General features: G+C 41.8%; 1 protein-coding gene across 5 annotated transcripts in view; it reads right to left on the reverse strand.

Annotated features, from left to right (window-relative positions):
• Positions 1-26,226, reverse strand: part of PKIB (cAMP-dependent protein kinase inhibitor beta) — a 56,622-nt gene that overhangs the window by 3,856 nt on the left and 26,540 nt on the right. For all 5 annotated transcript variants that reach the window (XM_064447374.1, XM_064447375.1, XM_064447377.1 and 2 more), the window contains one exon: positions 1,477-1,651. In XM_064447374.1, the coding sequence (XP_064303444.1) occupies positions 1,477-1,624 (148 nt within the window). In that variant the 5' untranslated portion in view covers positions 1,625-1,651. The remainder of the gene's footprint in view (positions 1-1,476; positions 1,652-26,226) is intronic.

Raw genomic sequence — 26,226 nt, forward strand, 5'->3', positions numbered from 1 at the left:
CAGTGCTCCAGTCACATGTACCAGAAGGAGAAAATCTGTAGAAACATACTTTTCATATTCCTGGGGAAAAATCTCTCCTTGAAAAAAAGGAGTTTTAACTGGACTTACAGGGCTCCCAGCTTTACTCTGAATGTACTCTGACACAGTGCCCACCGTCCTTCCCACCTGCTCTTCCAGATTCTCCCAGTTCCCCTCACTACTGCCCTGCAGCCTGAGGGTATCTGAACTTGTCATCTTTCCCTTTTTCCTTTGTGTCCACCCTCTCTCCTTCATAAATCTTTGTGCTTTTCTTTTGCAAAAGTAATGTCTCCTTTCAGGACCCATTCAGATTCTTATTTTCCTCTTTTTCCCAGGTTCAAGCCAGGATGTGGTCATTCGGTCCCTTCTCATTCCTCCTGGAAATGTTTTTCCTACCTGCCCAGCAGTCCTTCGATGGGCACATGTTGGGTTTAGATTACAGAACCCCAAATACATGAATGTAAATTAAATCACTAAAGCGAGAACAACTCGTAATCAAAGGAATACGTCCACGCCCCCCAGCCTTTATGGTGCTTTAGAAGGCTGTAAATATAATACCCTGTGATTGCTTTGGGCAACATACAAGCAGGACCTGCATCCTCAGAGCCTGGGAATCCCTCCTATAATCTACTTCAGTCAGATTGATGGACTCTCCACTCCTCAGCACAGGCCTGCCTCCTGCTGTGCTGCTGCACCTGGCTGTGAGACCACCAGATGCGGTGGTATTTATCACAGCAGCAGCAGTGATGGGCATGAGAAGAAAAAGTTACTTCCAAATCAGAACCTAAAAAAGTAGGGGTAACCCATGCTCAGGGCCAACCTGTAATTCTCACTTCACAGGCATTAGAAACCAGATTTTTCTATATCTGAAAATCCCCCTGAAAGTAAAAAGAACTGAAATGTAAAGGTGGTGTCGATTACACCTGTGCTGAATCAGCAGCGCACCTTATCAAATCAAAGGACATGGCAAAATAGGACACTGGTCTCAGATAGCAAAGCTGAAAGCCTACTAGCAGGATTAAATCACTGTAAACCCTACCCATACCGTATATGCCTGAGTTAGGATAGCTGTAACTGGATTAACAGCACAGCTTGCTGTCTTGTGCTAACCTATCTCAGTGCAGGAGTAGACCCTAATTTATAGCTGGAATGATGGTTTTCCAAGCCGCCCAGCAATGCAATTGTGTTTGCTCTTTCTCAGACGAACTGGAATTCAGTTCCCAGCACCCTTCCCCAGGCCGCTGAACGCTGAATCTGTGGGTGGATATAGCAGACTTTGTCTGGGTGAAGATTAACTTGTCTCATCAGGAGGTATGAGTGATAACTCCTTTGGAAGGTTGAATTTAATGCTAAATGAAGGAAAAAGTATTGACATCATAACTGCATGGTGGCAGAAGTCTTAAGAACACAAAGAACGACTGCATAAAAATGTCAATTTCTTGAATGTGCAGCTATTACCTTCTGAAACGGAGAGCTCAGCCAGTTTGTGTGGCAGGTCTGAAGTCCCAGCACCAGCAGGAGAGCCCAGAATATCTGGTAAAGCGTTCCGGCGGCCTGCCCGACCCGATGCTGCAAAATCTGTGACCACAGGCTCTACATCAGTCATTGCTGACTCCTTTCCTCATAGCAACATCTGCATACGGAACAAACATATGAAGAATACAGCTGTAGCCCAGATGGATGCTAATCACAGGCTCAACAATACAATAGCCATAGGCTTTGCCCAATAGGTTTTCTGTTATTAAAAACCACCTATTTCAGTAACGAGTGCTTAAGCTTTATTTGTGCCTCAGAATAACATAAAAGAATCTCTGTGCATTTCCTTACCTTGCCATTTGCACATCAGACTAGCACAAGGAACAGCTCTGTACCTACAACAAACCCGTGTATAGGGTCAGCAACAGCCCTTTCTGCCAGCCACTTGCACGCCTTTTTATGGCCTGAGCTCTTTTTAAGTCATTTTGCCATACAACCGCTCCGAAGGGAACTGAAACTCTGTTTTGTCAGTCTCTATGAAGCAAACATGTTTTATTATGAATCTTGTTTAGATTCTTATTTAGAATCTTGTTAGAACAAATTCCTTTCACAGAGGAACAAATTATACACAAAAGACCTCTCAAAAAACAAACTGAAACTCTTCCTAAAATGTCTTTATCCTGCAGATATCAAACCATTTGCTTTCCTCTGCTCCTTGTTAGCTTGGTTTAGCCTCAGCTTGTGCATGTGACTTTTATCCAATAAAAACCTGATTCCTGGAAATAATAGAACCAACTCTGCTCCCTCAATCCCCATCTCAAAGCCCATTGAACTGAATGGGAAAATTCCTCCTAACAAAAATGGGCTTTGGATGAGGCACAGAGGTGTTTGCAGGACCACACCCCAGGGCACCAGTTTACGTGAGAACACCTGGAGCAGAAGGAGGCAATACTTAGCTGCAAGTGACTCACAGGGATAGTGTGTGAACACTGCCATTAGCAACTGTATTATTAAGAATCACAAAAGACTATCATACTAGAATTGTAGACAATAATTTCTCATAGTTAACAGAGTAATTTCTAATAATTAGACTTGAACTGTTCAATTAAGAACAGTATTTACTCGCTCTATATGAATGCAGTTCTGCAGTGTGGGAACAGGAACAATGTCTCTTTGTGTAAATATCGTCAGTGCTTTGTGTGGGAAGGGATATGAGGCTGGACACCGATCTGATGGAAGGCTGTCAGCTTTCAGCTGACAACTGGCTGTACTTAGAATAAGAATCAGATGAGGAAAGCCTCAGTCATTTTAGTGTTGTTCATATAAGAAGCAAAGCATCATAGTCCCCTTTCTACAATTCCGTGAAGGTTGGGAAATGAGTGCTCTCATTTCACGGATAGAAAAAGCAAGGCAAAGAGAGATCAAATGCAACTTGCTCTGATGTGCAGGAAGCGAGGGGCAGAAATTTGATTACTGATGCTGGCCTTGCATTTCCACCACAAAGAACATTTTCCTTTTCTCCCTCAAAGGGCCTTTCAGCTGTGTCACTCCCTCAACAAGAATAAATATTCTTAATCTTCTTTGTATCTCTAAATACTGTGTAATAAAAGAAATTAATCCTTCTTGGCAAGAATGGAAGGGATGAGTAAAATCTGCAAGTCTGAAAGATGACCTGAACGTGCAAATAAGCCACTTTCTTTAACCACAGTCAGTAACTGAAAGTTCTGACCTGGAGATTTAGCAGAAAGTTCCTGTCTTGCATGAAAACAGTCAGGTCAAGTCCAAATGAATCTCTTCTGTAAGTAGCAAAATATAAAAACTATACATGGACATTCAAGACTGCAACTTTGAGAAAATATCCAAAGTATGTGCATCAACATTCTTGGTTAGATATAGCATTATACTATGTATTCATTAAAATGGGTGACGTCAGCACTTGACAAAAATATGGATAATTAATCCATATTTATGGACACAGTCTCATGGCTTTTTGTGGGTGTTCGTATTTACTTGTAGGTGTCCTAAATATACTTCTCCACATACTCACCACAGCAAGTAAAGAGACTGTAAATTACACTTCAGAACAGAAAATACTCAGGTTCTCCTTCAACAGCTTAGAAAGGCTGTTAATATTTATTCCCAAAGCCAAAATACCAGTGGTGCTGCAGTTCCTGCCCATTTCATTTCAGCCATTTGGTTGGTGAGACAATACTGTTGTGACCTGACTGCTGTTCCCATAAAGATGTACAGAATGACATTAACATCAAAACACACCAAAGACTTTCTCAAACCTGTCTTGTGGACTTGTTTCTTTCTCTTTGCTCTCCTGCATGGAAGTTTTGGTCCCTCAATGTATACTTTTTAAATGGGGAAGATCTGCTCTACAACTCATGATATATGAAACTACTCTGTTCTGTAGTATAGTTTCATCTCACCCACCTTGTGCACCTGTTTCAAATCCCTCCCTCTCCAGCTCATCTCTTTCTCCCCTGATGTAATCTCCCTTCATTGCATAATACTAGACAACCCAGGAAGATGATGAAGGACATGGTCTGACACGCTTTCATGTACATGAATTTTTATTTATGCACTTGATTAAAAAAGTATGCCGAGACAAATCTAGAACATCTGTCAGAAAATCAGCTGATCATTATCCATCAGTCTGGTGGCCATAACTCAAATGTATCTATCTAAATATAATAAAAACCACCATCGTTTTCACCTTTGTTTTTTCTACATTACACTTAAGATATTGGAGGCTGAGGAGAAGACTGAGTTCAAAAGTTAAGGGCTACCCACTGCACTAGCACAGGATATATTTCTCTTCAATATATTTGGAAGACAAGGGACTACCTCCATCAGGCTTAGAACAGACATTACAAATGAAAACTTAAGTCCATTTCAGTCCATATAAATCAAAACTTAAGTCCACCTCCAAACACATGACAGACCATATTCAAAATAACTTGCTGCTGTACTTTAGATAAATGGCGTTTCCTTCTTCAATGTTCTAAGGAAGTCCTTCAGTTTCATTCTGATAATAGTATTCTCTTATAATAGTATTTTCTAAGGCCTACATCCAAGTAAGAATGTAGAGTTTCTCCACTCTTCATCTGTTTCTATGTTTAATTCTTTTAACATATCCATCAGGAAATAACTATCTTTTTGGCATCTTGCATCTGTTACATGCAGCATTTTCCATGTTCCCTCACAGAGTAATAATCACAGCACAGAGCCTATTTTCTCAGTTCCGCTCCTCCTCCCACTGGCAACATCTCCTTCAGCTTCACTGAACTCATTTTGCTGTAGCCTTATCCAAGTTAAAGATACTTGTATCTTGCCGATGCCCACATGCAGTTGCCTCTCTCAGCTTCCAAATTACTGTTGTCATTTTTCTCCCATGACACCGCTCACTAGACAAATGGTGTGCAGCTCTGAAAGAATAGCGACAGATTTCCAGAGCAGAAGGTTCCGTATTTCCCCGGCTCCCTTTTTCCCATAGCAAAAACCAGGCCACGCAAAAGCAGAAGGGGACTGGGTGGAAAACAGAGTTGAGCAGGGATGGTGGCTGTTTGCAGAGGGCTGCCTCAGGAAAGCAGGTGGACCTCCCAGAAAAGCTCACCTACTAAAATCAGAGACTTAAGGCTTTGACTGGTATCCCTACCGGTACTCCGTCACTACTCCATGGCACCAGACTAACTTTGCAGCTTATTACTGGGCCACGACAGAGCACTAAGGAGTTTGGGGGAGTACTAGGTTGATCTTCTCATATACACCTCTGAAGTCCCTGCAGGACCACCCAGAATGCACAACAGACCACTCAGGTGTGCAAGCGGAAAGGAAATGCTTTGCTTGTGAAAACTAGCTACAACCAAAAGTAAAACTCTGTTACTGTATCTATCAGCCATATAAGTAAGTGCCCTCAGACAAAGCCATGGCAGGGAAACTACCAGTGTGATTTTCTGTAAGCAAGGCAGCTAGTTTGTTAATCTTTGAATCTTCTTTTGTTGAAAGCGTAGCCATCCTCTTGGGGGAAAATAAGTCACAGAAGCTGATGAGAATTTATTTAAGTAAATGACAAAGGAAAAGAACAAATAAGTCTCCTGAAACACCTTGTGTTGAGGATCAAGGGAAAAATGCTTTACAGTGCTCAGTTGTGGCAGGTGCCACCGTCCACCTTAAATGTCAGTGTCGTCTCTTTGTCACTCTGTTAGGAAGTAGAAAATCACCACCATACGTATTTGTGAAAGCTCTTTTTTCTTCTGATCTTTTTACTGTCTTACACAGAGACAAAATACTGTTTTTGTTCTCCTTGGAAGGATAAACTATCCCTCAGGAAATGTCAGAAGCTTCCTGACATTGGTATTGTTGCAACTCCATGCAGGAGACTGAAAGACCAAACTCCTTGCCACTCAGGCACTTCTCTCCTCTCAGAAACTTTTCCCTTAGGTCTTACAAATAGTCTCTGTCTGCACTATGAGAGAAAGCTACACATCCCAGACACTGTTCCTTTTGAATGCCCCTTAGTAGGAACAAACTGGAAAGCATGAAATCCTCTCACAGACACCTGAAAAATAAAATAGCCAAGTAGGACTTCTAGAACCAGACTGACTGATTTTGTGTCTTGATGGTCTCTTACTTTAAGATGCATTTCAGCACCTCACTTTATTCATAAAGAACTTTAGTCCTTTTAGTTGTGTTTTATTGGTTTTTACTTACTTGTAATGAGTGTTCTCCAAGGACCTTCACCTCAAAAGCCTGTAGGTTCAAAAGTTTCTAAGTAAGGAGAACAGAAAACTTATTGAATGAAGTGCTTCCTACTGCACAACTGAGATGAAAACCACATTTCCTTGCTATGCAGTTGCCGTGCTTTCACATCCTCTTCTGCTGCAGCTGCATCCTGATGGCTTTGCCTCCTTTTCCCAATGATCTCAGAACAGGAACATTCTCATTATACATGCTCATGTTATCCTTATGCTTTATCCTGAAGCATCACTGGACCACAGAAAAGAAAAAAACCTAGGAACATTCATGCTTTTAAGGAAGACAGTCCAGACTGTCTAACAGTAACCTGGGCACGCGCATAACAATTTTTGTGAGAGGAATTTCTGTTGCGCTTTTTCACATCAATAACATTTGTAACACACTCATAAGCCTAGTGCTGGGAAGCACACAGAAAAGATAAGCTAACAGTCTACCATATCTGTATCAAACCCAGCAGTCTTGATTATGTTTGGGGCTTAGGACAAGAGACCACACATTTCTTAACACACAAAAGCAATTGGTAGTTAGAATATAGCTAACTATAGGCAACTTAGAAGTGAACACTCAGGAAAAAAAGTGCATTTGTTAGCTTTCAGGTTTTTTAATACATCACTAAAGTTGAAACGAGTTCCTTTTATTGTTTCATGTTAGAAAGTTTATTTGGGTTTCTTGTACCAATGGAGATGGCCTCTCTAGTGCATGTTCTCTGAAAAATTCGTGAGTTGTTTTCCCATAGAGGGAAACTAAATTACAGGATCACAGAATCACAGAGTGGTGGGGGTTGTAAGGCACCTCTGGAGACCATCTTGTCCAACCCCCCTGGTTGAGCAGGTGCACCTAGAACAGGTGGCACAGTACTGCATCCAGGTGGGTTTTGAATGTTTCTAGGGAAAACATTTGCAAATTACATCATTATCCCATTATTTCCCATCTCAGAAAATCTACAGTGCAGAAGCATGTCTGAGTCCTTCTACATCTTCTGCCTCAGTCTGGAAATTACAGCCTGTACAACACATGGTATAAGTTTGGTATATTGTATAACAGGTTTTCACTTTTGGTTCTTTGCAGTGTACACAGCCGGACAGCCATTTAACACAAATGTCTTGTGTCTCTTCTGCTCTGGATATGTGAACTACTCTACACTCTTGCACCAGGGGCAACTTCCTTACTGATCATATGCAAAAATGGCTTCCATACGTGATTTTCCTAGTCCCAAACTGGTCAGCCTGAGATACTAGGATTACACCATTCCTCCATTTCCTGCCTCAGTGCTCTCAGAAGCACTGAACGAAGGTCCAAGGATCATGTTATTCAAATGCTCATCAGTTTGGGGTACAGAATCTGAAAACCTTGGCCACAGCTGTACGATGAAGACAGGAGCTGATGAATTTTGCCCCTTGGTAAGTCCAATTTCTAGATAAATCTTGTCTATGCTTTCATGAGGAATGGTTGAAGATGGGGAATTAATTTTATTAAGGACCATCATCTTCATCTCAAAATGCAACATATATCTTTGCTGCTGTGGTGGGTTGACCCTGGCTGTATGTCAGGTGCCCACCAAAGCCGCTCTGTCACTCCCCCTCCTCAGCTGGACAGGGGAGAGAAAATATAATGAAAGGCTTGTGGGCCAAGGTAAGGACAGGGAGAGATCACTCACCAATTATTGTCACAGGCAAAACAGACTCGACTTGGGGAAATTAGTGTAATTTATTACCAATCAAATCAGAGTAAGGTAATGAGAAAATAAAATCTAAATCTTAAAACACCTTCCCCCACCCCTCCCTTCTTCCTGGGTTCATCTTCACTCCCAATTTCTCTACCTCCTCCCCTCAGCGGTGCAGGGGGATGGGGAATGGCAGTTGCAGTCAGTTCATCACACCTTGTCTCTGCTGCTCCTTCCTCCTCAGGGGGAGGACTCCTCACACTCTTCCCCTGCTCCAGCGTGGGGTCCCTCCCACGGGAGACAGTCCTCCATGATCTTCTCCAACATGGATCATTCCCACGGGCTACAGTTCTTCACAAACTGCTCCAGCGTGGGTCCCTTCCTCAGGGTGCAGCCCTTCAGGAACAGACTGCTCCAGCGTGGGTCACCATGGGGTCACAAGTCCTGCCAGCAAACCTGCTCCTGCATGGGCTCCTCTCTCCACGGGTTCACAGGTCCTACCACGAGCCTGCTCCAGCGCAGGCTTCCCATGGGCTCACAGCCTCCTTTGGGCATCCACCTGCTCTGGTGTGGGGTCCTCCACGGGCTGCAGGTGGATATCTGCTCCACCATTAACCTCCATGGGCTGCATGGGGGACAGCCTGCCTCACCATGGGCTTCACCACGGGCTCCAGGGGAATCTCTGCACCGGTGCCTGGAGCACCTCCTCCCCCTCCTTCACTGACCTTGGTGTCTGCAACCTGTCTCTGGCTGCTGCTGTTGCACAGCAGGTTCTTCCCTGTTCTTAAATCTGTTATCCCAGAGGCGCTACCACTGTTGCTAATGGGCTCAGCCTTGGCCAGTGGCACATCCATCTTGGAGCCGGCTGGCATTGACACAGAGGAAGAAGCTCCTAGCAGCTTCTCACAGAAGACACCCCTGTGGCCCACCCCCCCCCCCCCCAAAACCTTGCCACACAAGCCCAATACAGCTGTCTCCTGTATACAGTACCTAAAAAGCATTATGTGTGCACTTGTATAGATACTGCAGCTGAAAGGGCTGGTGTAAGCTAGTGTGCCATGCCAGCATTACAGGGTTTGTATGGCAAGAAACAACTTTCTATACAAATGAAATGGGATGGACTTTTTTCTTCATCAGACTGGTACTTTGAAACTTTCAGCTGAATTTTCTCATCACTTCCATAAAGCTGATATTATACTTACGGAGAATACAAGAGAAAAAAAGCCACAAAACTTATTCGTCATGCTGTTTCTACACTTCTGGAGAACGCACAGATACCATGGTGTGGTTCACCCTCTACAAACCTGCAGAACAGCTTTACTGTGAGCTGCGTTTGACCCTGAGTACGCACAGTGCTCTGATGCACGGAAGAACACGTTACAAAGCTAACAGCAGTTCCAAGTAATGGTACGATTTTCCCATTGTGAAAGAAAATAAGAAGAGAGGGGAAGGGGTCAGGATACTGACAACTGAATCAGAAGTTATCTGAGTTATCTGCTGCAAGTAATAAATGAAGTGACATTCACTGAAGGCAGTCAATACCAAGCAAACGAGCACGTCACTTTCCAAATGCCTCTGAGTGACCAAATGCAATGACAGACATAAGCTTTAGTTGACTTCATGGGAAACACAATTCAACAGGGAAGAAACTCTAATATATCAGCTATGCTGGAAGGAAATCAAGTGCATCCCCTACTATGGAATAAGAAACAAAGCTCAATGGAAACAAACAAATGAACTAACCTAATTCTTCTGTTTTGCCAATTCATCCTCACAAGAGTTTTCATTTCCTGTTGCAAAAAGTATAAATATTGCTTGACTCACATATACGCAGTACACGTTCTGAGTTCAGCCACAGAGCTCCACCCTTCCAAATCCTTTCTTAAGATTTGCATCTGGTCTGAAATCCAAGAGGAGTTTGCCCACCCACAGGAACATACTTGAGGACTAATTCAGGAATTACTTAGAAATCATTTTTAAGGCTAATTTTGCAGATACCCTGCAAATACAACACTGCAGTTAACTTGCATTTACGATTTTCCGCATTGCCAAAAGCACACAGGGAAATGAGTATCCTTACTGTACTAGTATGTTTTGTTACTAGTCATACATGCACCCCACCTTTCCTCCAACCTCTCCGATCTCCTTGTTCCTCAGCCTTTGAACTGGGAATTCTTTAGGAAAGAATCAAAGGCCTTTTTCTCTCTACTTTAATACCTGCTGCCCCAGCATCCCACAAATGCCTCCTGCAACACAAACAAGTCAACAGCTACATAAGCCAGCATATGTGTATGTCCACACTGTATTATTAGAAGCAGTAAGGGATTTGTTTCACTGCTTGCCAGCTCTGTGGAAAAAAACTACCCTGGCAAAACCACTGGGAAAGGCTGAGGCAGCAAACAGCTCGAGGCATACTGGAGTCCACTTACATAATGCACTCTAGTAAAGCAATTAGCACAGTGCAATATAAAATGCAATTGAGAGAAGATGAATTCACAATTTAGCAGATACATGAGAATGGGACAACCCAATGCACATAACCAGCACACCTACGTACCCAAAATCTCTGACTGGAGAAGGCCCAAGTCTTCCTGAGATCTTACAGGCATGAATGAGGAACATTTCCATCTAGTTCGGAGTGAATCAAAGGGTACTGGTATGGACCGGAGGTTCCCAGGAATGGAGATCCTTGTGGAAGTGCTTACAGAAGAGAAGGAATTGCAGAGAAAGAGGTGGAGTTGCCTGGTAGCAACATGCGGGCACTAAGGGAACGATCAGGAACACAAGGACGACAGAGAAGTAAGAGGCATGGGGAGCCTGTAATGGTGGTTTTGTACATGGAGAGAAGGGAAGGTTAACTCAGGGTCTAGCTGAGACAAAGAAATGACACAGCAAGCTAAAGCGACACAGGAAGAAAGGAGCCTCTAGAACCTTACTTAGAGGAATGAAGAACATTACCTTATGAAGAGGAACAAAATCAGTAATTGAGGACCTTCTTTGGAGGGCAAGCGGGATGGGGGCAGGAAGGAGGAGAGGCTTGGTAAAGTTTGGGGAGCATTTCAGGAGACCAGCTCTGCTGGAGGATGTGTGGAGAGATGGGCACTACAGAGACCCTATGGATTAGCCGCAAACTAGCTAGGTAGCAATAAAACAGGCTTTTTTCTTTTTTTGCTGGAAAGATTTTGTGTCTAATTATTCCAATATGCCCACATGTAAAAAACCTGAAGAATCTGCACAAGAAATATGACGGCAGTTTACTACAGCAAGGAATTTTTTTCTTGAGAGGGGAAAAATTACTTTGTTAACGTGACATGTGCCACAACACCTAGTTAACTGAATATGTACTATTTGTGAGGACCTTTACAGACTGATGCTGTGCAGACCCCTCAAAAGAACCAGGAACTGCAATGCGAGCCTCCACACAGATATGCCTCTTTTTTGCCCTGCCAGCAGCTCCCTTCCAGGGATAAAAGTCCCTCTTTATTTCCTATACAGACCTCCAGAAGGTTTCCCGGAGGCAGAAGTGGGTTTGGTCAAAGGACACAACCCAATGCTTCTCTCCATCTAGCCATTAGGTGGTAACAGTCTGGCAGTGAGCAGAAACCATGCGTGAATAGCAGCAGGCACCTTGCTAAGTCCCTAAGCCTTCAAAGCATGAGACTATTTCCATTAAAAAGCAAGGACAAGCTCTCAGAATTACTTTATTGTTTTAGTTATACAGATGAAAGCTGACTTTTGATTTTACTACCCTTGTCATGGCCAGATAACATTCCATAATTATATCTAAAAACAGATGAATCAAATCTTATTTGTATGATTTTTTCACCTTCAAACCTGCGAGCTGTACTTTTTATGGCCTGGATCAGACCTGGAGAACATCCAACCGTATGCGTGGGTGACTTCTCCACTCAGCCTCAGTTGCACCTCACTGATGTGGAAATACTTGTGTTCAGCCAGTTTTGCAGTCACACCCCTTACTGCTTCTTCACCTGAAGACAGGAGAGGATACTCTCTGTCTTGTATGGTTCGTGTCTGACGAACTCTTTGGGAAAGCTGAAGTGTAACCAAATCGAAGCACCATTCTTCTCCTTAAGTTGGAATAAAACTTTCCTATTTTCATTTTTCATTTCTGCATTCTGGTTTCACAGTGCCAAACATATATAAGAAGTCACTATTTCCAGACCAAAAATGACTCATAGCAGTCTGTTCTAATGAAGGGAAAAAAAAAACCCAAACAGCAACAAAAACCCCAACACATAAACCAAACCAAAAAACCTGAAGTGAAACATCATAATTAATTGCTACTTATAGAGGTCTGGATACAGCAAACTTTATTTTCTTTAGGATAGCAAGCTGCAACAAAGCCTGCTTGTCTTTGTCATCTGTGAGTTTGTAAATCTAACACTCCAAGTTTTTGTTATTTGACTAGCTTCCTTAAGCACCAGACTGAGAGGTAAAGCAGCTGACAGCTGCACCTGTATCACTAGTGTTTATTGTTGATGACAGCATCTCTTCTGCCCTGTTCACAAAGAGCAAATACCAGCCCCAGAGCTGCTGAAGACATCTCCCCAACACTTCAACCAAACATGGTTCTCAGGGTCTCAGTGGTCCTTGCTTTTCCCATGGAGCCCTGCATAACTATTTTGCCTCATAAGTATGTATTTTGTCTCTTGCTTCAGTTGCTGCTTCTACTCCACAAATGATCTGGGTTTCCTGAACTATTCTTCTGGCTCAACCATGAATGCTTCTGGAAATTAAATCCAAAATACTTCATTAGGCATTCTTCACTGGATGGAATGTTGGAAAGGAAATCATGTTTGTGCAGCTCAATAAATGTTTAGTTAGTTAATAAAATATTATTTTAACTCCATTCAAGGGGAGTAAAAGGTCTTTGATTTTCCAAATATAAGTGAGCTATTGTAGGATAATTCTATAAAGCCATCTCAGCTTGAAAGAGAGCTGGTCTACCCAAAAGTTCATCCAATTACATTTTTCTAACTAATAAAAGAGATTTTCTCTCCCTACAGACTTTGTCTTGGGCATGTCCTTAGGCCACCACTGTTGCTGGAAAGTTCTAGAAAATTATTTCGGTTCAGTTTGCCTGCAGGGGAAGATGAACCAACAGAGACCACTGTGCTTTCCTCAGTAATCTGATGACTTTAAGTGAGCCTGGGCAGAAGAGAGACATTTGGGATGTGAAGTCTAATACAAACAAAATGGGGCTAACCCCTAGCTGCAAGTCACCCTGGTGCACTGAAGCACCCTTTAATGAGTTACTGAAGTGTTGTACTATTGTGCTCGACACGTCAGTGACATGTCAGTCAACATTCAGAAAGATGAAAAATCAATTACATACGACTACATTTTGAGAAATTACGTCATACAACTTTCCTGCACTGTCTTCTAAAAATTGCATTTTAAATCTGGACCCTCAGTTCCCTTCTCTGTATGTTCCATTTATAATTTATTTATGTTTTAGCACATATTTTTACTTCAGAAACAATATTTCTTCAATATTAAATGAATAATTTTTCATTTTCATTTCATTCTCCAACATACATCATGCCTACTCTAATACAATTCCACTCAGGTCATATCCTCTAGAGCACACCTGTTTTGGCAGTAGTCCCGTTTACTGACTTTAATGAAATTACAGGTAGAAAAATCTGCCCCATCCCATGGTGACTCACCAAGAAAATAGACTGAGATTTGAGAAATGAGTCTTCCTTTAGAGTTATAATTTAAGATAAATAATGACCTTGATTCACAAGACTTCATAATTATATTTATAATAGACTTCAACTTACAAATAAAAAAATAAATTCGGTCAAGTACAATTCACTGAAACATATGCTGATAGTATAGGTTTACATTTTGATCCTGCAGTTATGCGTGTACTTAACTTTATCTAATTGCAAGGTTTCTGTTCCTTCCATTGAAATTTGATAACACAGGCAGGAGCCAGCACTAGGAATGCGCTCTTTAAGGGCCAGATTTGTCCCACTCAGATTTGGAGCTAAGAATTGTCTCCAGTGGATCAGACACCTGCCGACACAGTCCCTCGTTATTTGTCTGCACCAGAAAGTCTGTGACTGCACCTTAACGGTCAGAGGCTGCAGGTTATTTACATGCATGGACAGGCAAAAAGGTCAGAACAAGGCAATCCTCTGCCAGAAAATTTTGAGAGCGGGGGAACCAAAATTTTCCACAGAATAGGCAATATGGAGGCACAAATACTTGAGAGCATCTTGTCCTTAAATTGTCTGGGAATAAGCCAGCTACATCCTGCTCCACTGAATACAACCGATGAAATAGAATTTAAAATAAATGAAAAAAATAACCTCGAACCCACAGTCTCTTGAGGACTAATGATGGAAACAAGTAGGCTACATGATTAGCCACAGTACACACTAAGAACATTTTTCCTTGCAACTTATTCTGGATTAATTTTACACTTCAGGTGAAGGGTTTATCTACAGTACTACACTTGCTCCTGCACTCCTATTTTTAGATGACTCCACTTGTTTCCTCCGAGTCTCTGCTGAAAGGATACGATTGATCACAGTGATTTGTAAACCTTCCTGACTTCCATGCTATTTCAGACTGTCTCTTTTTCCTATGAGAATGGGCCTAACGGGTGAAATTCATACTAGTTATAAGCCTAAACAAGTCAGTGGAATTACACCTGGGATTCATTTGGTTTAATTTCTTTAGCTTTTCAATATACTTCTATTTTATTAAAGTATGAATCATCTCCATTACCCTCCAATGCCCTTAGCCTAGGACATTAAAACAGCCTACCTATCTTACAGCTTCACTGTTATAGACTAATTTGGTAAAACAGACATATTTTTGTCAAATTTCTAGTAAAATATACTAAGGAAATTATTTTATGATCTCCCTGAGCTTACTTGGCAATTGAGGAAAATTATTGCCTCTCAAAAAAGTAAGCCCTAAAAGCAAATCCCTACCTCCAAATATTACAGCCTGTGTTCAAGAACAAGCACCAACCAGTCATTTCCATGGCATGTACTGGATAAAGCGGTTCAAATAAGGACCAAAAAAAGTGTATTTATGTCCCAAATGACAATGAGGCTGTGAAAACAGCCAGTAGATACAGGACCATTTAAAAGATGACAGAGTAGAAAATTAAAGTGTGTTTTTTATAAACAACTTGAATGAAGTATGGCTGGACCTTAGGCTGTTTTTAGTCAGAATGCCACCAGGCATCAAACTTTTATTTAACTTTCTTAACCTATGTGGGCTATTGACACTTAAGAAAAAGTGCAGGGATGGAAACCAAAATATAACAAAGCCATCAAGTCTTGTTCCTGTTTCCATACAAACAACATTAGTTGGGGTCCACATACTGAATCTTTTGGTTTTAAAAGTTGAACAATCAGCTTTGTTCTTCCTCATCTTTATTATTTTTAATTTAACATTTAGTCTGCTATATTCTGAGTGAGAGGTGTGTTTGACATGTCAGATCAGAGCCTCTCCCACAAGGAGTATCAAAAGCAACATGCAAGATCTGTCTGAGCAAATGTTCTTACTTTGCTTTCCTTCGGAGCAGAACTGGCTAGTATTTTCCTACTGAATACTGTTTTCCGTCGTAAAGAAATCATACTTTCACTGCACAGGGGTTTGTTGGAACCATGCCGTTCCTGAATCATATCAATTTTAATGAAACTTATTTACTAGGTCCAGGCAAGAGAGAGCCCACCGACTGCTGCCAAAGGATTGCCTGGCTGTGGTTAAGGGCTGGCACGGAATAGGAGGACAGTCAGCTTTAATTCCTATGGATCAGGTGAGTGCTTTAATTGCTAGGCTCTTTGACACCTCTGAAGTTCTCACTTGATGGTTTGATCCCTGCAGAACACAAACATGACCTCACCAGACTTCCCCGCCCTGGAAAGAGCCTGTGTACAGCCCCGGTGGTACAGGGCATTTCCTAAAATGGAAGGAGGCTGAGAAAGCCTTGACCTTGCTTGGCTTTATCACAGGGGCGTGGTTCCTTTGAGCTCTCATCTGGCACTGAGACCAAGATTGTCAAACCCTGGCAGCTGCACAGGCCATGTAGGAGATTGGGCATCCTCCACCTCAACTCCTCCCTCCCTCATCCTGAAAGGTGCAGCACCAGCCCTGCCTCTCCTCTTCCTACCCTCTCACTGCAGCAGAAACCTTCCCTCCTCTTTCTCTGCCCTTCTGCAGCAGCAAATTCACCCCTCACCAACATATACCCCCTGCAGGACACTTCCACTCCACACAGAAAGTCCCTGTGCCCCCCTCTCCATCCAGCCTTGCCCACCCTGTCCCACAGGTCCACAGCAAGAGCCTACACTGTCCCCACAGAGGCTCTTCCCTGGGCAGCACCACGCATGAGCCTCCCCGCAGAAAGACAGAAGGAAGAGCAACACAACCTGGAGCGGGGGAGTTAATCACATCTGCCATTTCACTCGCTCGCTGAAGGCACTCTGATGCCGAGGAATGCCTGAAAGAACCCATTTCCAGTTGGTTAAAGATTACTGTTCAGCGCTGACATTTTGTAGCCTTCGGATTTTATTTTAAATTGGAAATATCACCCTCGCAAGCTCCTCTTAGGATTTTGCAGCCTCCACGGCATTTGGCCAGTGTGTTTACATACCTGTGTAACATGTTATGTAAGTTCTGGAACCGCTGAATGCTCAGAAGCAAATTTTTGCCATCTGTTAAACTAATGACCTCTTCTAAAATGTCTATGATCTCTGAACATTTCCTTTTTCAGCTTTGCCAGCATAATCATATTACAGCCTGACACCTGGTGGTGTAAATTAATCTCTCTTCTTTTTTTTTTTCCTATGCAAACTACTCAGAAGCCGATTTTTTTCCCCCATTTTGGCCTATTAAGCACAGGCAGGAAAGAAAGAGGGAAACAGACAGGCATTATGACTGAGAGAATCTTTTTACAAACTGATACTTCTGTTTCCAGACAGATTGAAACCAACACCAAGACCGTTTTGGAGGACATATTTCTATAAAGATGCAGCTTTCCCAGAAACACACAGACATAATCGCATTGCTTAATGGAAACTCCACGGGAGTTTTGTTTGTAGAAGAATGGAGCTGAGCTTTTCAAAACAAAAACGTGAAAATGATACTGGCTGACAAGTGCAGAGCTTTGGGGGGTTATGTTGATGTAGTACTCAAAACATTTACTCCTTGTTTTAGGTACTGGCATTTACTTCTGCATTAAGACCTATATCTTTGAAAGGTCAAAAATAAGAAGGGTGCTTGCCATGCTTTCCTGTTACACACATATCCATAGAGATGGATTCCCTTTTTCTAAACTCCACTCAACACTGGAGGTGAGTAGAGCCTACACATCCTCCCTAGAGTCTTGCATGAATCTGGCTGGAGAACTGCAGATGTTGTGATTTCGGGGGACTCTTTTCTTCTGCAGATGACCTCGTGTTCTTGAAGAGCTACAAAAGACTACAGACGCCATGGAAAACTTTTTTCTTTGGTCTTCTCTGCTACATTTTTATGGCTCACTTTAAGGTGAGCAGTTGAAAGGTTTGTTTTATTTATATCTTGCAATTTTCTCAAAAAAATGCAGAAAAAATTCTGAATTTTTTTGATTGCAGATGAAAAGACATGACCTTTCACCAAACAGACCTATATGCTACACTCATTTTGATACTATGGGTCACATTCTGTTTCTTATAACATCAACCAAACAACTACAGATGTGCTCAATGAAACAGGGGTTTAGGAGAGAGCTGACAGCAACTAAACTCTCCACAAAAGCCCTGCTCATTTATTCGGGGGGGGGGGAAGTCAAGATTTCTTCCTCAGAAGGAAGATTTGTCCTGTCTTAGAAGTTTTAACACTCCTCCCTGAACTGTAGAGTCCCTCAAATTTGTGAGGACTGGGTGAACACCAGATAAGCCAAGTCCAAGCACAAGCAGCTATTTGGCTATTTGTGCTCAGTTCAGAGCTGTTTGTGGCCAGTGCTCCATCTCTGACACCTCCTAGTCAGGGAACTCCAGAAACCTGGCTGTGATATGGATATCTCTACAGGGCGGACGTAGCAATCTGCATTTGAAGGGCCGCACAAACTGTGGCTCTACCCAGCTTCACCTGATGAACCCTTCTTCCCATCTGAAGAAGGAAGAGATGCACCCACAGAGAAACTGAACCCATTGCTGTACTTCTCAGCAGAGAACTCCCAAAAGCACCAACAGTCACGGCCAAAGAACAACATCCAAACATATAATCTAGACTCTTTTTTTTTTAATCTAGCTACATTTGTTATACCAAAGAAGATTCTTACTCTACTGTTTCAGCGGAGAGCCTAGAAAGACAAGGACAGCTTCTGAGGTGCATCAAGTCCAGCGAGCAGAACACCGGCAAGGCTATGAACATTTATAATAGGGAACTTTTCTATTTGTTTAGTTTGTTCAAAGCAGTACTGAGACAAGCACAGCTCTTTAACTAACGTTCATTAGGAGTGCTAGATGGTAATGAAACCTTGTTAAAATAGTCTAAAAACAGCCTAAAAGAGCTAGAATATAGCAAACAAGAGTGTAAGAAAAAAACCTACTTACAGGACAGCAAAAGGGGTTGATGAATACCAGAGACACCCAGAAACAACTAGAATGTGATCTCAATGTCTGGCTCTCAGCTGACTACAGCAAAACACCACAGGAAAGCTGAACTGTTGCCAAGAGGGAAATGAAACTTGAATACATTTAAAATAAATAAAGAGACTACAAATTCACATACAGGAGCACATGCCATACAGGTAGACTTCTGGACTTCAGCCTTGCCATTCAGGGCATTTCTGGAACAAAAGTAAGTCCTTAAGAATGATGTCATAAAACGAATTCTCCATCCTCCGGTAAGGGAGGGTGAATCTTTCTGCAGCAGCAACGCCGCTACGTTCACCCCAAAGGTGACAACTGCCCAGACACCGTGTAAGAAAGCAAACCATGGCTGTTCAATGGCATTCTGTTATCCAAAGCGATAACACATTAACTACGGCATAAAAACTTTCACATTGTTACAAGGTAAATAATACTTTCCCACAACATTTTCAGCAAATGTCTGCAAGAGAGTTAATATTTTGGCATCTACACACAGAGAGTTTCAGAGCGGACAAGAAAGCTACCTGGAAATAACCATACTGCTTAATTGCCTATTAGCTGTCAGCTGATTTGCATGGAGAACCGACAAGCCTGCAGGGAAGAGGGTTACTAGTATGGTGTCTTGGCAATCTGCCCAATTCTGTCCCCCAAAATGCTAAGTACCTTAAAGTTCACAGTTCAGGTATGCCTTCAGCCCCACAGCATGGTCGGTCTTTCTTGAAGAGGGGCTGGACGTGAGCTACCGAAGAAAGCCACTGCTCGAGCTGTGGGCAGTCACAGAGAGGAGCATCTGGGAAGGTGCCAGCAGCTCTGGCTTCCACTGTCTCCTCAAAAATAACCTGCCGTCACACAACTACCAGAGAAGCAAATCAACACTGGAAAAGCTTTCCTGCTTTTAAAAATCAGAAAGGCTGAAACAATTTGGAGCTATACAAATAAAAAAAGCTTCTTGTGTGCCGAGTACGTCAGCAGGGGAAAAAAAAGGAAAGGAACACTGAAGAAAAATTAACTTCTCAGTTGAGGAAATGACTCAACGTTTTGTACAAAATTGAGATAGTCTCCATCTGACATTTTTCAAGGGTCAGTCACCCACAGGTGGGGAACTGGAGGGAAGGTGGGGGTTTTTTTACCACTGGATAGGTTTCTTCCAACACAGAGGACCCAAGCTGAGTAATAATCAACTGCTGTAAATCTAGAGCAATCCCATGGAGTTATGTTCCTCTGGAAGTACACCAGGGCAACTGAGATTGGGGTCTTCCCATAAACTGTTCACATCAGCCAGTTACTTAGTTACTAAAGTGCAAATGGGGCGTTTCAGTGGATGTCAGTGGGATCTTAAGGTCAGGTAGCAGAAATAGAAATTAATTTGCCCAGATGCATATTCCTTTTTTGTATGGTGTCACCTCTATTTCAAATGTTTAACCTAGACATAAAAAGAAGATTAAAAAGGGAAACAATTTGTTTAAATGGTTATATTAAGTTAGCCTTTAAACCACTTACGTATTTTTTGGGGTACAGTATGAAACCACACTAAAGCCTACACCAATCTATTCAACAATTCAGCACTTGCCAAGTATAACCTTTTCTTCCCCATATTCTCTCTTGGATGAACATTCTTCCCTCTGCACTTTCATATTAAGTGATAATACTTCACAAAACCCAGTATAAACTTTGCGAAGTGTTCAGAGAACCTCTGCCCGTCCCAGAGAGAGGTACTAGTGATAAAACATGCCACTCCAGAAACTCATTAGAGTAATACAAAGATCAATATTTTGAAATAGATGGGGGTTCGTCACGGAGAGATAACTGGATTTCAAAATACTGCAAAATAAATTGTTCCACTGCTCAGCCTCCCCCATAACATTTCTGCAACAGTAACTGATACAATAGAGAATAAATTTGCAGGAAAAACTGCCATCTTCTCTTAAGCTTTTAGCACTCTGTAAAATTAGTTTTCTCCCTGTGCTTGTCAATTATGCCTATTTTATTGGTTTTGCTTAATTAACACTATCCAGAAGAAACTTCAACAACATAACTGTCCTTGGCCATTGGTTACGAGATATGCTTCATTTATTTTACAAGTATAGTTGGCAAGGCAGAGCAAGAATGGGTTTCTAATTAAGAACCAGGATCTGAAGAGACTAGCGTGAATAAAGGGAGACAGAAAATGTTATCAGGGTCACATCTACCGCTGCTGCGGTAGTGGAAAGGAAGTACGTGGCTGCCACCATGCTGATGCACACACACGACCCAGCTGTGGTAACGCAGTGGCTGGGACCCCATTAGCCCCCTTTCCACCTATTTTCTTTCCTTCTACTCCCCCTCCCTTCAGTAAATCATACCTGGTATCAGCAGGGAAGCACAAAATTGTGAATGTTATCTCAAGCTAAAATGCTGTCTTGTTCCAAATCTGTTGCTCACCTGAAGACCAAAGCCCATGCTTTTACTTCAGCTGATGTATTAGTGGACAAACCGTTGGTACAGTCAGTGCTTTGAACCACGTCCATAGATTGAAAAGCTTTCTTTGCACACATGCCCTTTTCAACCTGACATTTTATGCGTTGATTTTAGCTGCTTTAGAGTTACCTAAGTGCCAAGGAAAGAAAGAAAACAACATGCACATACAAAAGGTCTGTTGATGGGTTCTCTCTTTCCTATTTTAAAGTTCAAAAGCATATATATTATATATCTTTGCAGCTCTCCAGGGTGTCTACCAGCTAAAGGGTAGATTCTCCTAACTGTTACTGCGGCTTCCAAAGCTGTGACTAAGCAACCATACTTCCACACTTAGAAGTTTGACAAGTGGCTTGGTGCCAGATAAACTAATGGTCTAATAGCTTCCTAATATGCAGCAGGATGCTTTAATGAAAGTATGCCCGTTACATATGTAAGGACAGATTATTTGCTGTAAACTCAGATCAACTTTGTTGGTCTTGCAGTGCTGAGAGCATTCAGAATCTCCCAAACAACATAATGTTTGGGTTGTGGAAACTCTATTCTAGCATGTCAGCATTTATTAAGAAACAACTTCTGCATTTCTCATTTAAAGAAATTTATTTTCCAAATAATATTGCTGAGACCTTTTCTTGCTGAATTTTTCTACAATAAGTTCTATTTATTCATTTTTTAACAGATGAAGAAAGTCTTCTCAACTTCAGTGCACTTGAGAAGCTAAGTTGGACCATTCCTTTTACAGACCAAGCAAGTTATCTTGTACAAAGTTTTTTAAAAGAAAGAAAATTAGACCATGCAATCTATATCGTTGGCTTAATGTCCATAATGCTCTTAGGTTTATAAATAAAATGCTTACCTAAGCATATAAAGGCATTTCAGGTTATTTGAAATTTGCATTTATTTTGCATTATTGGGTATGGACACCTCTGCATCTCCTACACTGAAACCTAAAGACATATGTCATCCAAATTCTTTTTTCTCTAATGCCATAGCCATTAAGGTGAGATGAATTCACTGGATGTGGAATTGTTCAGGCTCATACCACAGCTGATGAAAAAACCCTTCTCTCTAAAGTGAATAAAGCTGGACTCAAACCTACTGCAAGCAGCCATACACAAAGTCAAGCTTTTTGTGGACTGTCATGATGAAGGCCCACTACTGGCCCTGGACCTCATCTTGCCTCTTGTCTTGTTCCACACACCACTATTTTTCATAGCATCTGGGAGTGGATTCTTCTTGGTTCTTCAGCCAAAAACATGTGTATGTATAAGACAGGTGCCACGACACCTTTGCTTGAGGTACCAGACGTGCAAAGTAAAAAGCCAAACCGCAGAACTGGATACCAAAGTTTCCTCTACCAAGTTGGATGCTTCAGAAACTGCTTCAACCTACAAATCTCATACATGAAAGGAGAGCCACCTGGAACTAACCAACAGGTAATACCTGGGAGAAAGGCACGCCTAGGGATCCTACCCATCACAAGACTTTGCCTTGCTCTGGGTTACCAGGAAGCACGCACATCTACTCACCACTCACTTCAGCTGATGAAATCATCACCTCTGCAATAATTCCATCAAATCACCAGGCAGGGTTCACTCCTCATTTTGAAACCATGCCCAGAGGAGAATACCTAGTGAGTTGATGAAAAGCTACCTTGAGCTTCTGTCTCCTAGGTGAATGCTTTGATCCCTAGGGAAGACATTAAGTTGAGCAATAGCACTTTCCACTGTGCTGAAGTTTTGCCCTACTCTTTACATTTTAACCTCCAATACAATGCTTTCTTTGAGAGGAAAAAAAAGGTCACAGAAGTTGGTGGTCAGGACTGGCAGTCATCAGGCCACCACTTGAAACACAGAGGAAAAATGTTATGCTTGAAACCTACAGACTGCTTCCATAATTTATGCAATGACTATTTCTTATACAAGAAGAAAGAGGCCTTGGAGTCAGTCCAACATTCGTAACTTCCACATTTCCAGCTGAGTACCATAATGACCATGCTCATTTTGTCCCCACAGACCATGAATTCTTACCTGTCCTCTTCTCTGACTAGCTCCCAACTGGCTGCATAAAGAGTGTCTGCAGCACTGAGCTGTTAGAAAGAGGTTAAACCAAACATGAGTAAAGACAAAACAAATTAAACCAAAACCACTGTTTATTTAAGACTTGACACTAAAAACATTGACCATGCTGCAAGGAACTGCTGAGCATTTCTCTGAAAGAATATTTTCGTTGCATTGCCAGTATTACACTGGCAAAATACCAATAAAGCAAGCACTAAAGACGACCCCAACAAGATGCTGTTCTCTTGGAGACAACAGTTGCAGGACATTTTAGGACGTTTACATGCTTCTTGCAACTGAAAGTACATGAGATCAATCACAACACAGACCTGCTAATCTGACGATAGGACAGTTGTAATTGCCTCTGTGGCTACATGCTATATTGACTCACCACAACTAATAGTTTCACTTATCTCCCTAGGGGAATGGTTATTAGAATTTGTCCCTGCCAGTGAGGAGTTACCACACCTACAAAGAAAGGAACAGGATTAAAAGGAAGTTGAAGACTCGGTTTCCAATTATATGTATTATTTGCATGTACCAAACTCAACCAGCAATTATTTACTCTGGAAAGAGTTTTTAGACAGTTTTGATACAACTAAACTCAGGAAAAATAATTATGCCTCTTGCCAGCCTTTGATGAAGTTTAAATGCATTGCATACATTAGTTTGTCAGGAATATTGGAGTTAAGAGTCCTGAAAAAAGTAAAGGAGGTCAGCGTAAGCTGTTAGGCACACAGTACTTGAGAAAAACTGACTGCTAACATGTCCAAAATAAATAGAAGATAATTATCAATTATTTTGGAATCTCTGAGCATGAATTTCTGTGTTTATCATTTCTACATCACCTGTGCATCTCCTGCTACCACCTCACTACCCTGAACACTGACAAGCCGCACTGACTTAAAGAGCACGATCATCACATACTGAAACCTGAACTGATGCCAACACGTATTTCATATATGTCAGAAAAGGCCCCTTGTTTTGTTCCTCTCACCACACAGAAAGCCCACTTACCCAAGCTCTGCAAAGGCTTGTTTGTCTTCCTTTTTTGGAGAGTTCTCAGGCACATCCCAAGTTAATCACTAAATTTGAAGTTGGTGAACTCCTAGCAACTGCTAAGAAAACAGTGAAGACCAGTAGTTGTCAAGGTGGACATAACTGGATGAAATGAAGTGATTTTTGATATACTAATGATCCTACCTCACTGTCAAGTTGAGGCCCTGTGTTTTCTTGGACAGACTCTTTGCTCTCCCTATTGTGAGCCAATCTAGCAAATTTCAGCTCCAAAGGTAACATTTTTGGGGAAAAGATACAATACCAAACATTCAACAGTGGCCTAAAAAGAAAGTGTCTTTGTTATATACTTAATCACAATTTTAGAAGCTTTACATGTCACTAATCCACATTAGAAATCTGACCTTTGAGTTCCTTTAATTTTAAGAAAGAAAATTAATTCTGCAATTTTCCTAACTTTATTTCACATTTATTACTAAGTCATTATTTCAGGTGGTTCAGGGCTACTTTTCAGATTACGTCTTGTAGCTTCCCATTCTGTATGGATTCTGACTCTCCTGCTGAAGAAAAGCATGAGCCTTCTGAGTTTTCCTCAAAGCCAGCTGAGGGGGAAGGGAAAAACTAACATAATTAGGAAAAATACAAACTAGTTCAACTTTATCCTGTTTAGTGTTCTAAAAAAGAGTTCTGCATATGAAAATGAATTAGGGTCACTGCTTCTGGGACAACTCGAAAACCTAATTAAATCAAAGCAGGGAATCCTACTTGCCTTTGCTGAATATTTACAAACAGATGGGGGGAATGAGACATGAAGAAAGGTCTGGAGGGAAGCAGACTCTGGTGGCTTCCTGGAGGCCACAGTCCACTGATGTTTCCTTCAGAATATCAAACACAAATAAATTTAGGGATATCCTAAAATGTCGGTCTCCTGAAAAAAAAAAGGAACCATCGTGTCTTTCACAGTGAAAACAAGTTAATAAAACAAAGTTGTTCTCTTCAGATGGGAGAAAGTGTCTGAGGCAGCCAGGTAGAAATCAATAATTTACATTTCCAGCGTTGCACAGAACCGTCTTCCTCACCAAGCAGATTTACAAGGCCACAGGGTCACACTGGTGTAGGTCTGAACTCCAGTACAGAATCAGGCAAGGTGATGACTGGATGTGAAACATGTTTTACACTTCCCTGATGCAGGAAGTCACTAAGTCTCTTCCCAGTAACTACTGTTTTGTTGTATGGAGCTTAATTACTTTTTCCCCTCTGTCTCTTTGCCTAAATAAACCTGTATCCACTGTCTTTGGCTCATTTCTTTCTCCTTCTCCCAGAAACTGCTCCACTTTATTTTGGACCCTGAATACAAGTTTTTTGAAATTATCTGAGGCTAGAACACTAGACGTTATTATTTCTTCATTTGTTGAAACAGAAATAAAACTTTATTTTTGTTTTACTAAATTACCCCAGCTATGTGTTTGTTGGCATGCAGTTCTGCTTTTCCTGCTCATTATCACGATGGATTCTTGCTGGCCATCATTCTGAGAAGTTACATACTATTTTCTAGATGAGCAGCAATGCTAAAGACAACAGAAAATCATTAGAAAGAAAACAGGTGGCAGCATGAATGGAAAGGAAAGATCTCGCCGTCTGGACAGTTGTGTACAAGTCCTGGCTAAGCAACTCCCTTATGAAGACAACATAGGGTTTTGTCAAAATAGAAATTTGTCAACATCTCGAAAACAGCACACTTCTCATCATGTCAAGGCTCACTTGGTAGAGAACAGCAGCAATACTTTGCATTACTTGTACGCCTCTGAGAGTGCAACAGGATATGCAACAGAAGTGTCTGGGACAGAGCCAGAAGTAGAGAATAAAGCAAGGCTGAAAAATTGGTGATATAAGATCACAGAATAATTCAGGTTGGAAGTTACTTCAGGAGCTCATCTATTCCAACCTCCTGCTCAAAGCAGTGTCAGTACTTAATTCAGACCACACTGCTGAGTGATCTGTCCAGTCAGCTTCTTAATATCTCCAAGGATGGAGACTCCACAGTCTCTCTGGGCAGCTTGTGCAAGGGCTTGTCTGTCCTCATGAAGAAGCTTTTTCTTACCTCGTGTCTGAATCTGCCTCGTTCTAGTTCGTGACCACAGCCTCTCAT

This window comes from Phalacrocorax carbo, chromosome 3 (genome assembly GCF_963921805.1).
Source record: "Phalacrocorax carbo chromosome 3, bPhaCar2.1, whole genome shotgun sequence".
Taxonomy (NCBI): domain Eukaryota; kingdom Metazoa; phylum Chordata; class Aves; order Suliformes; family Phalacrocoracidae; genus Phalacrocorax; species Phalacrocorax carbo.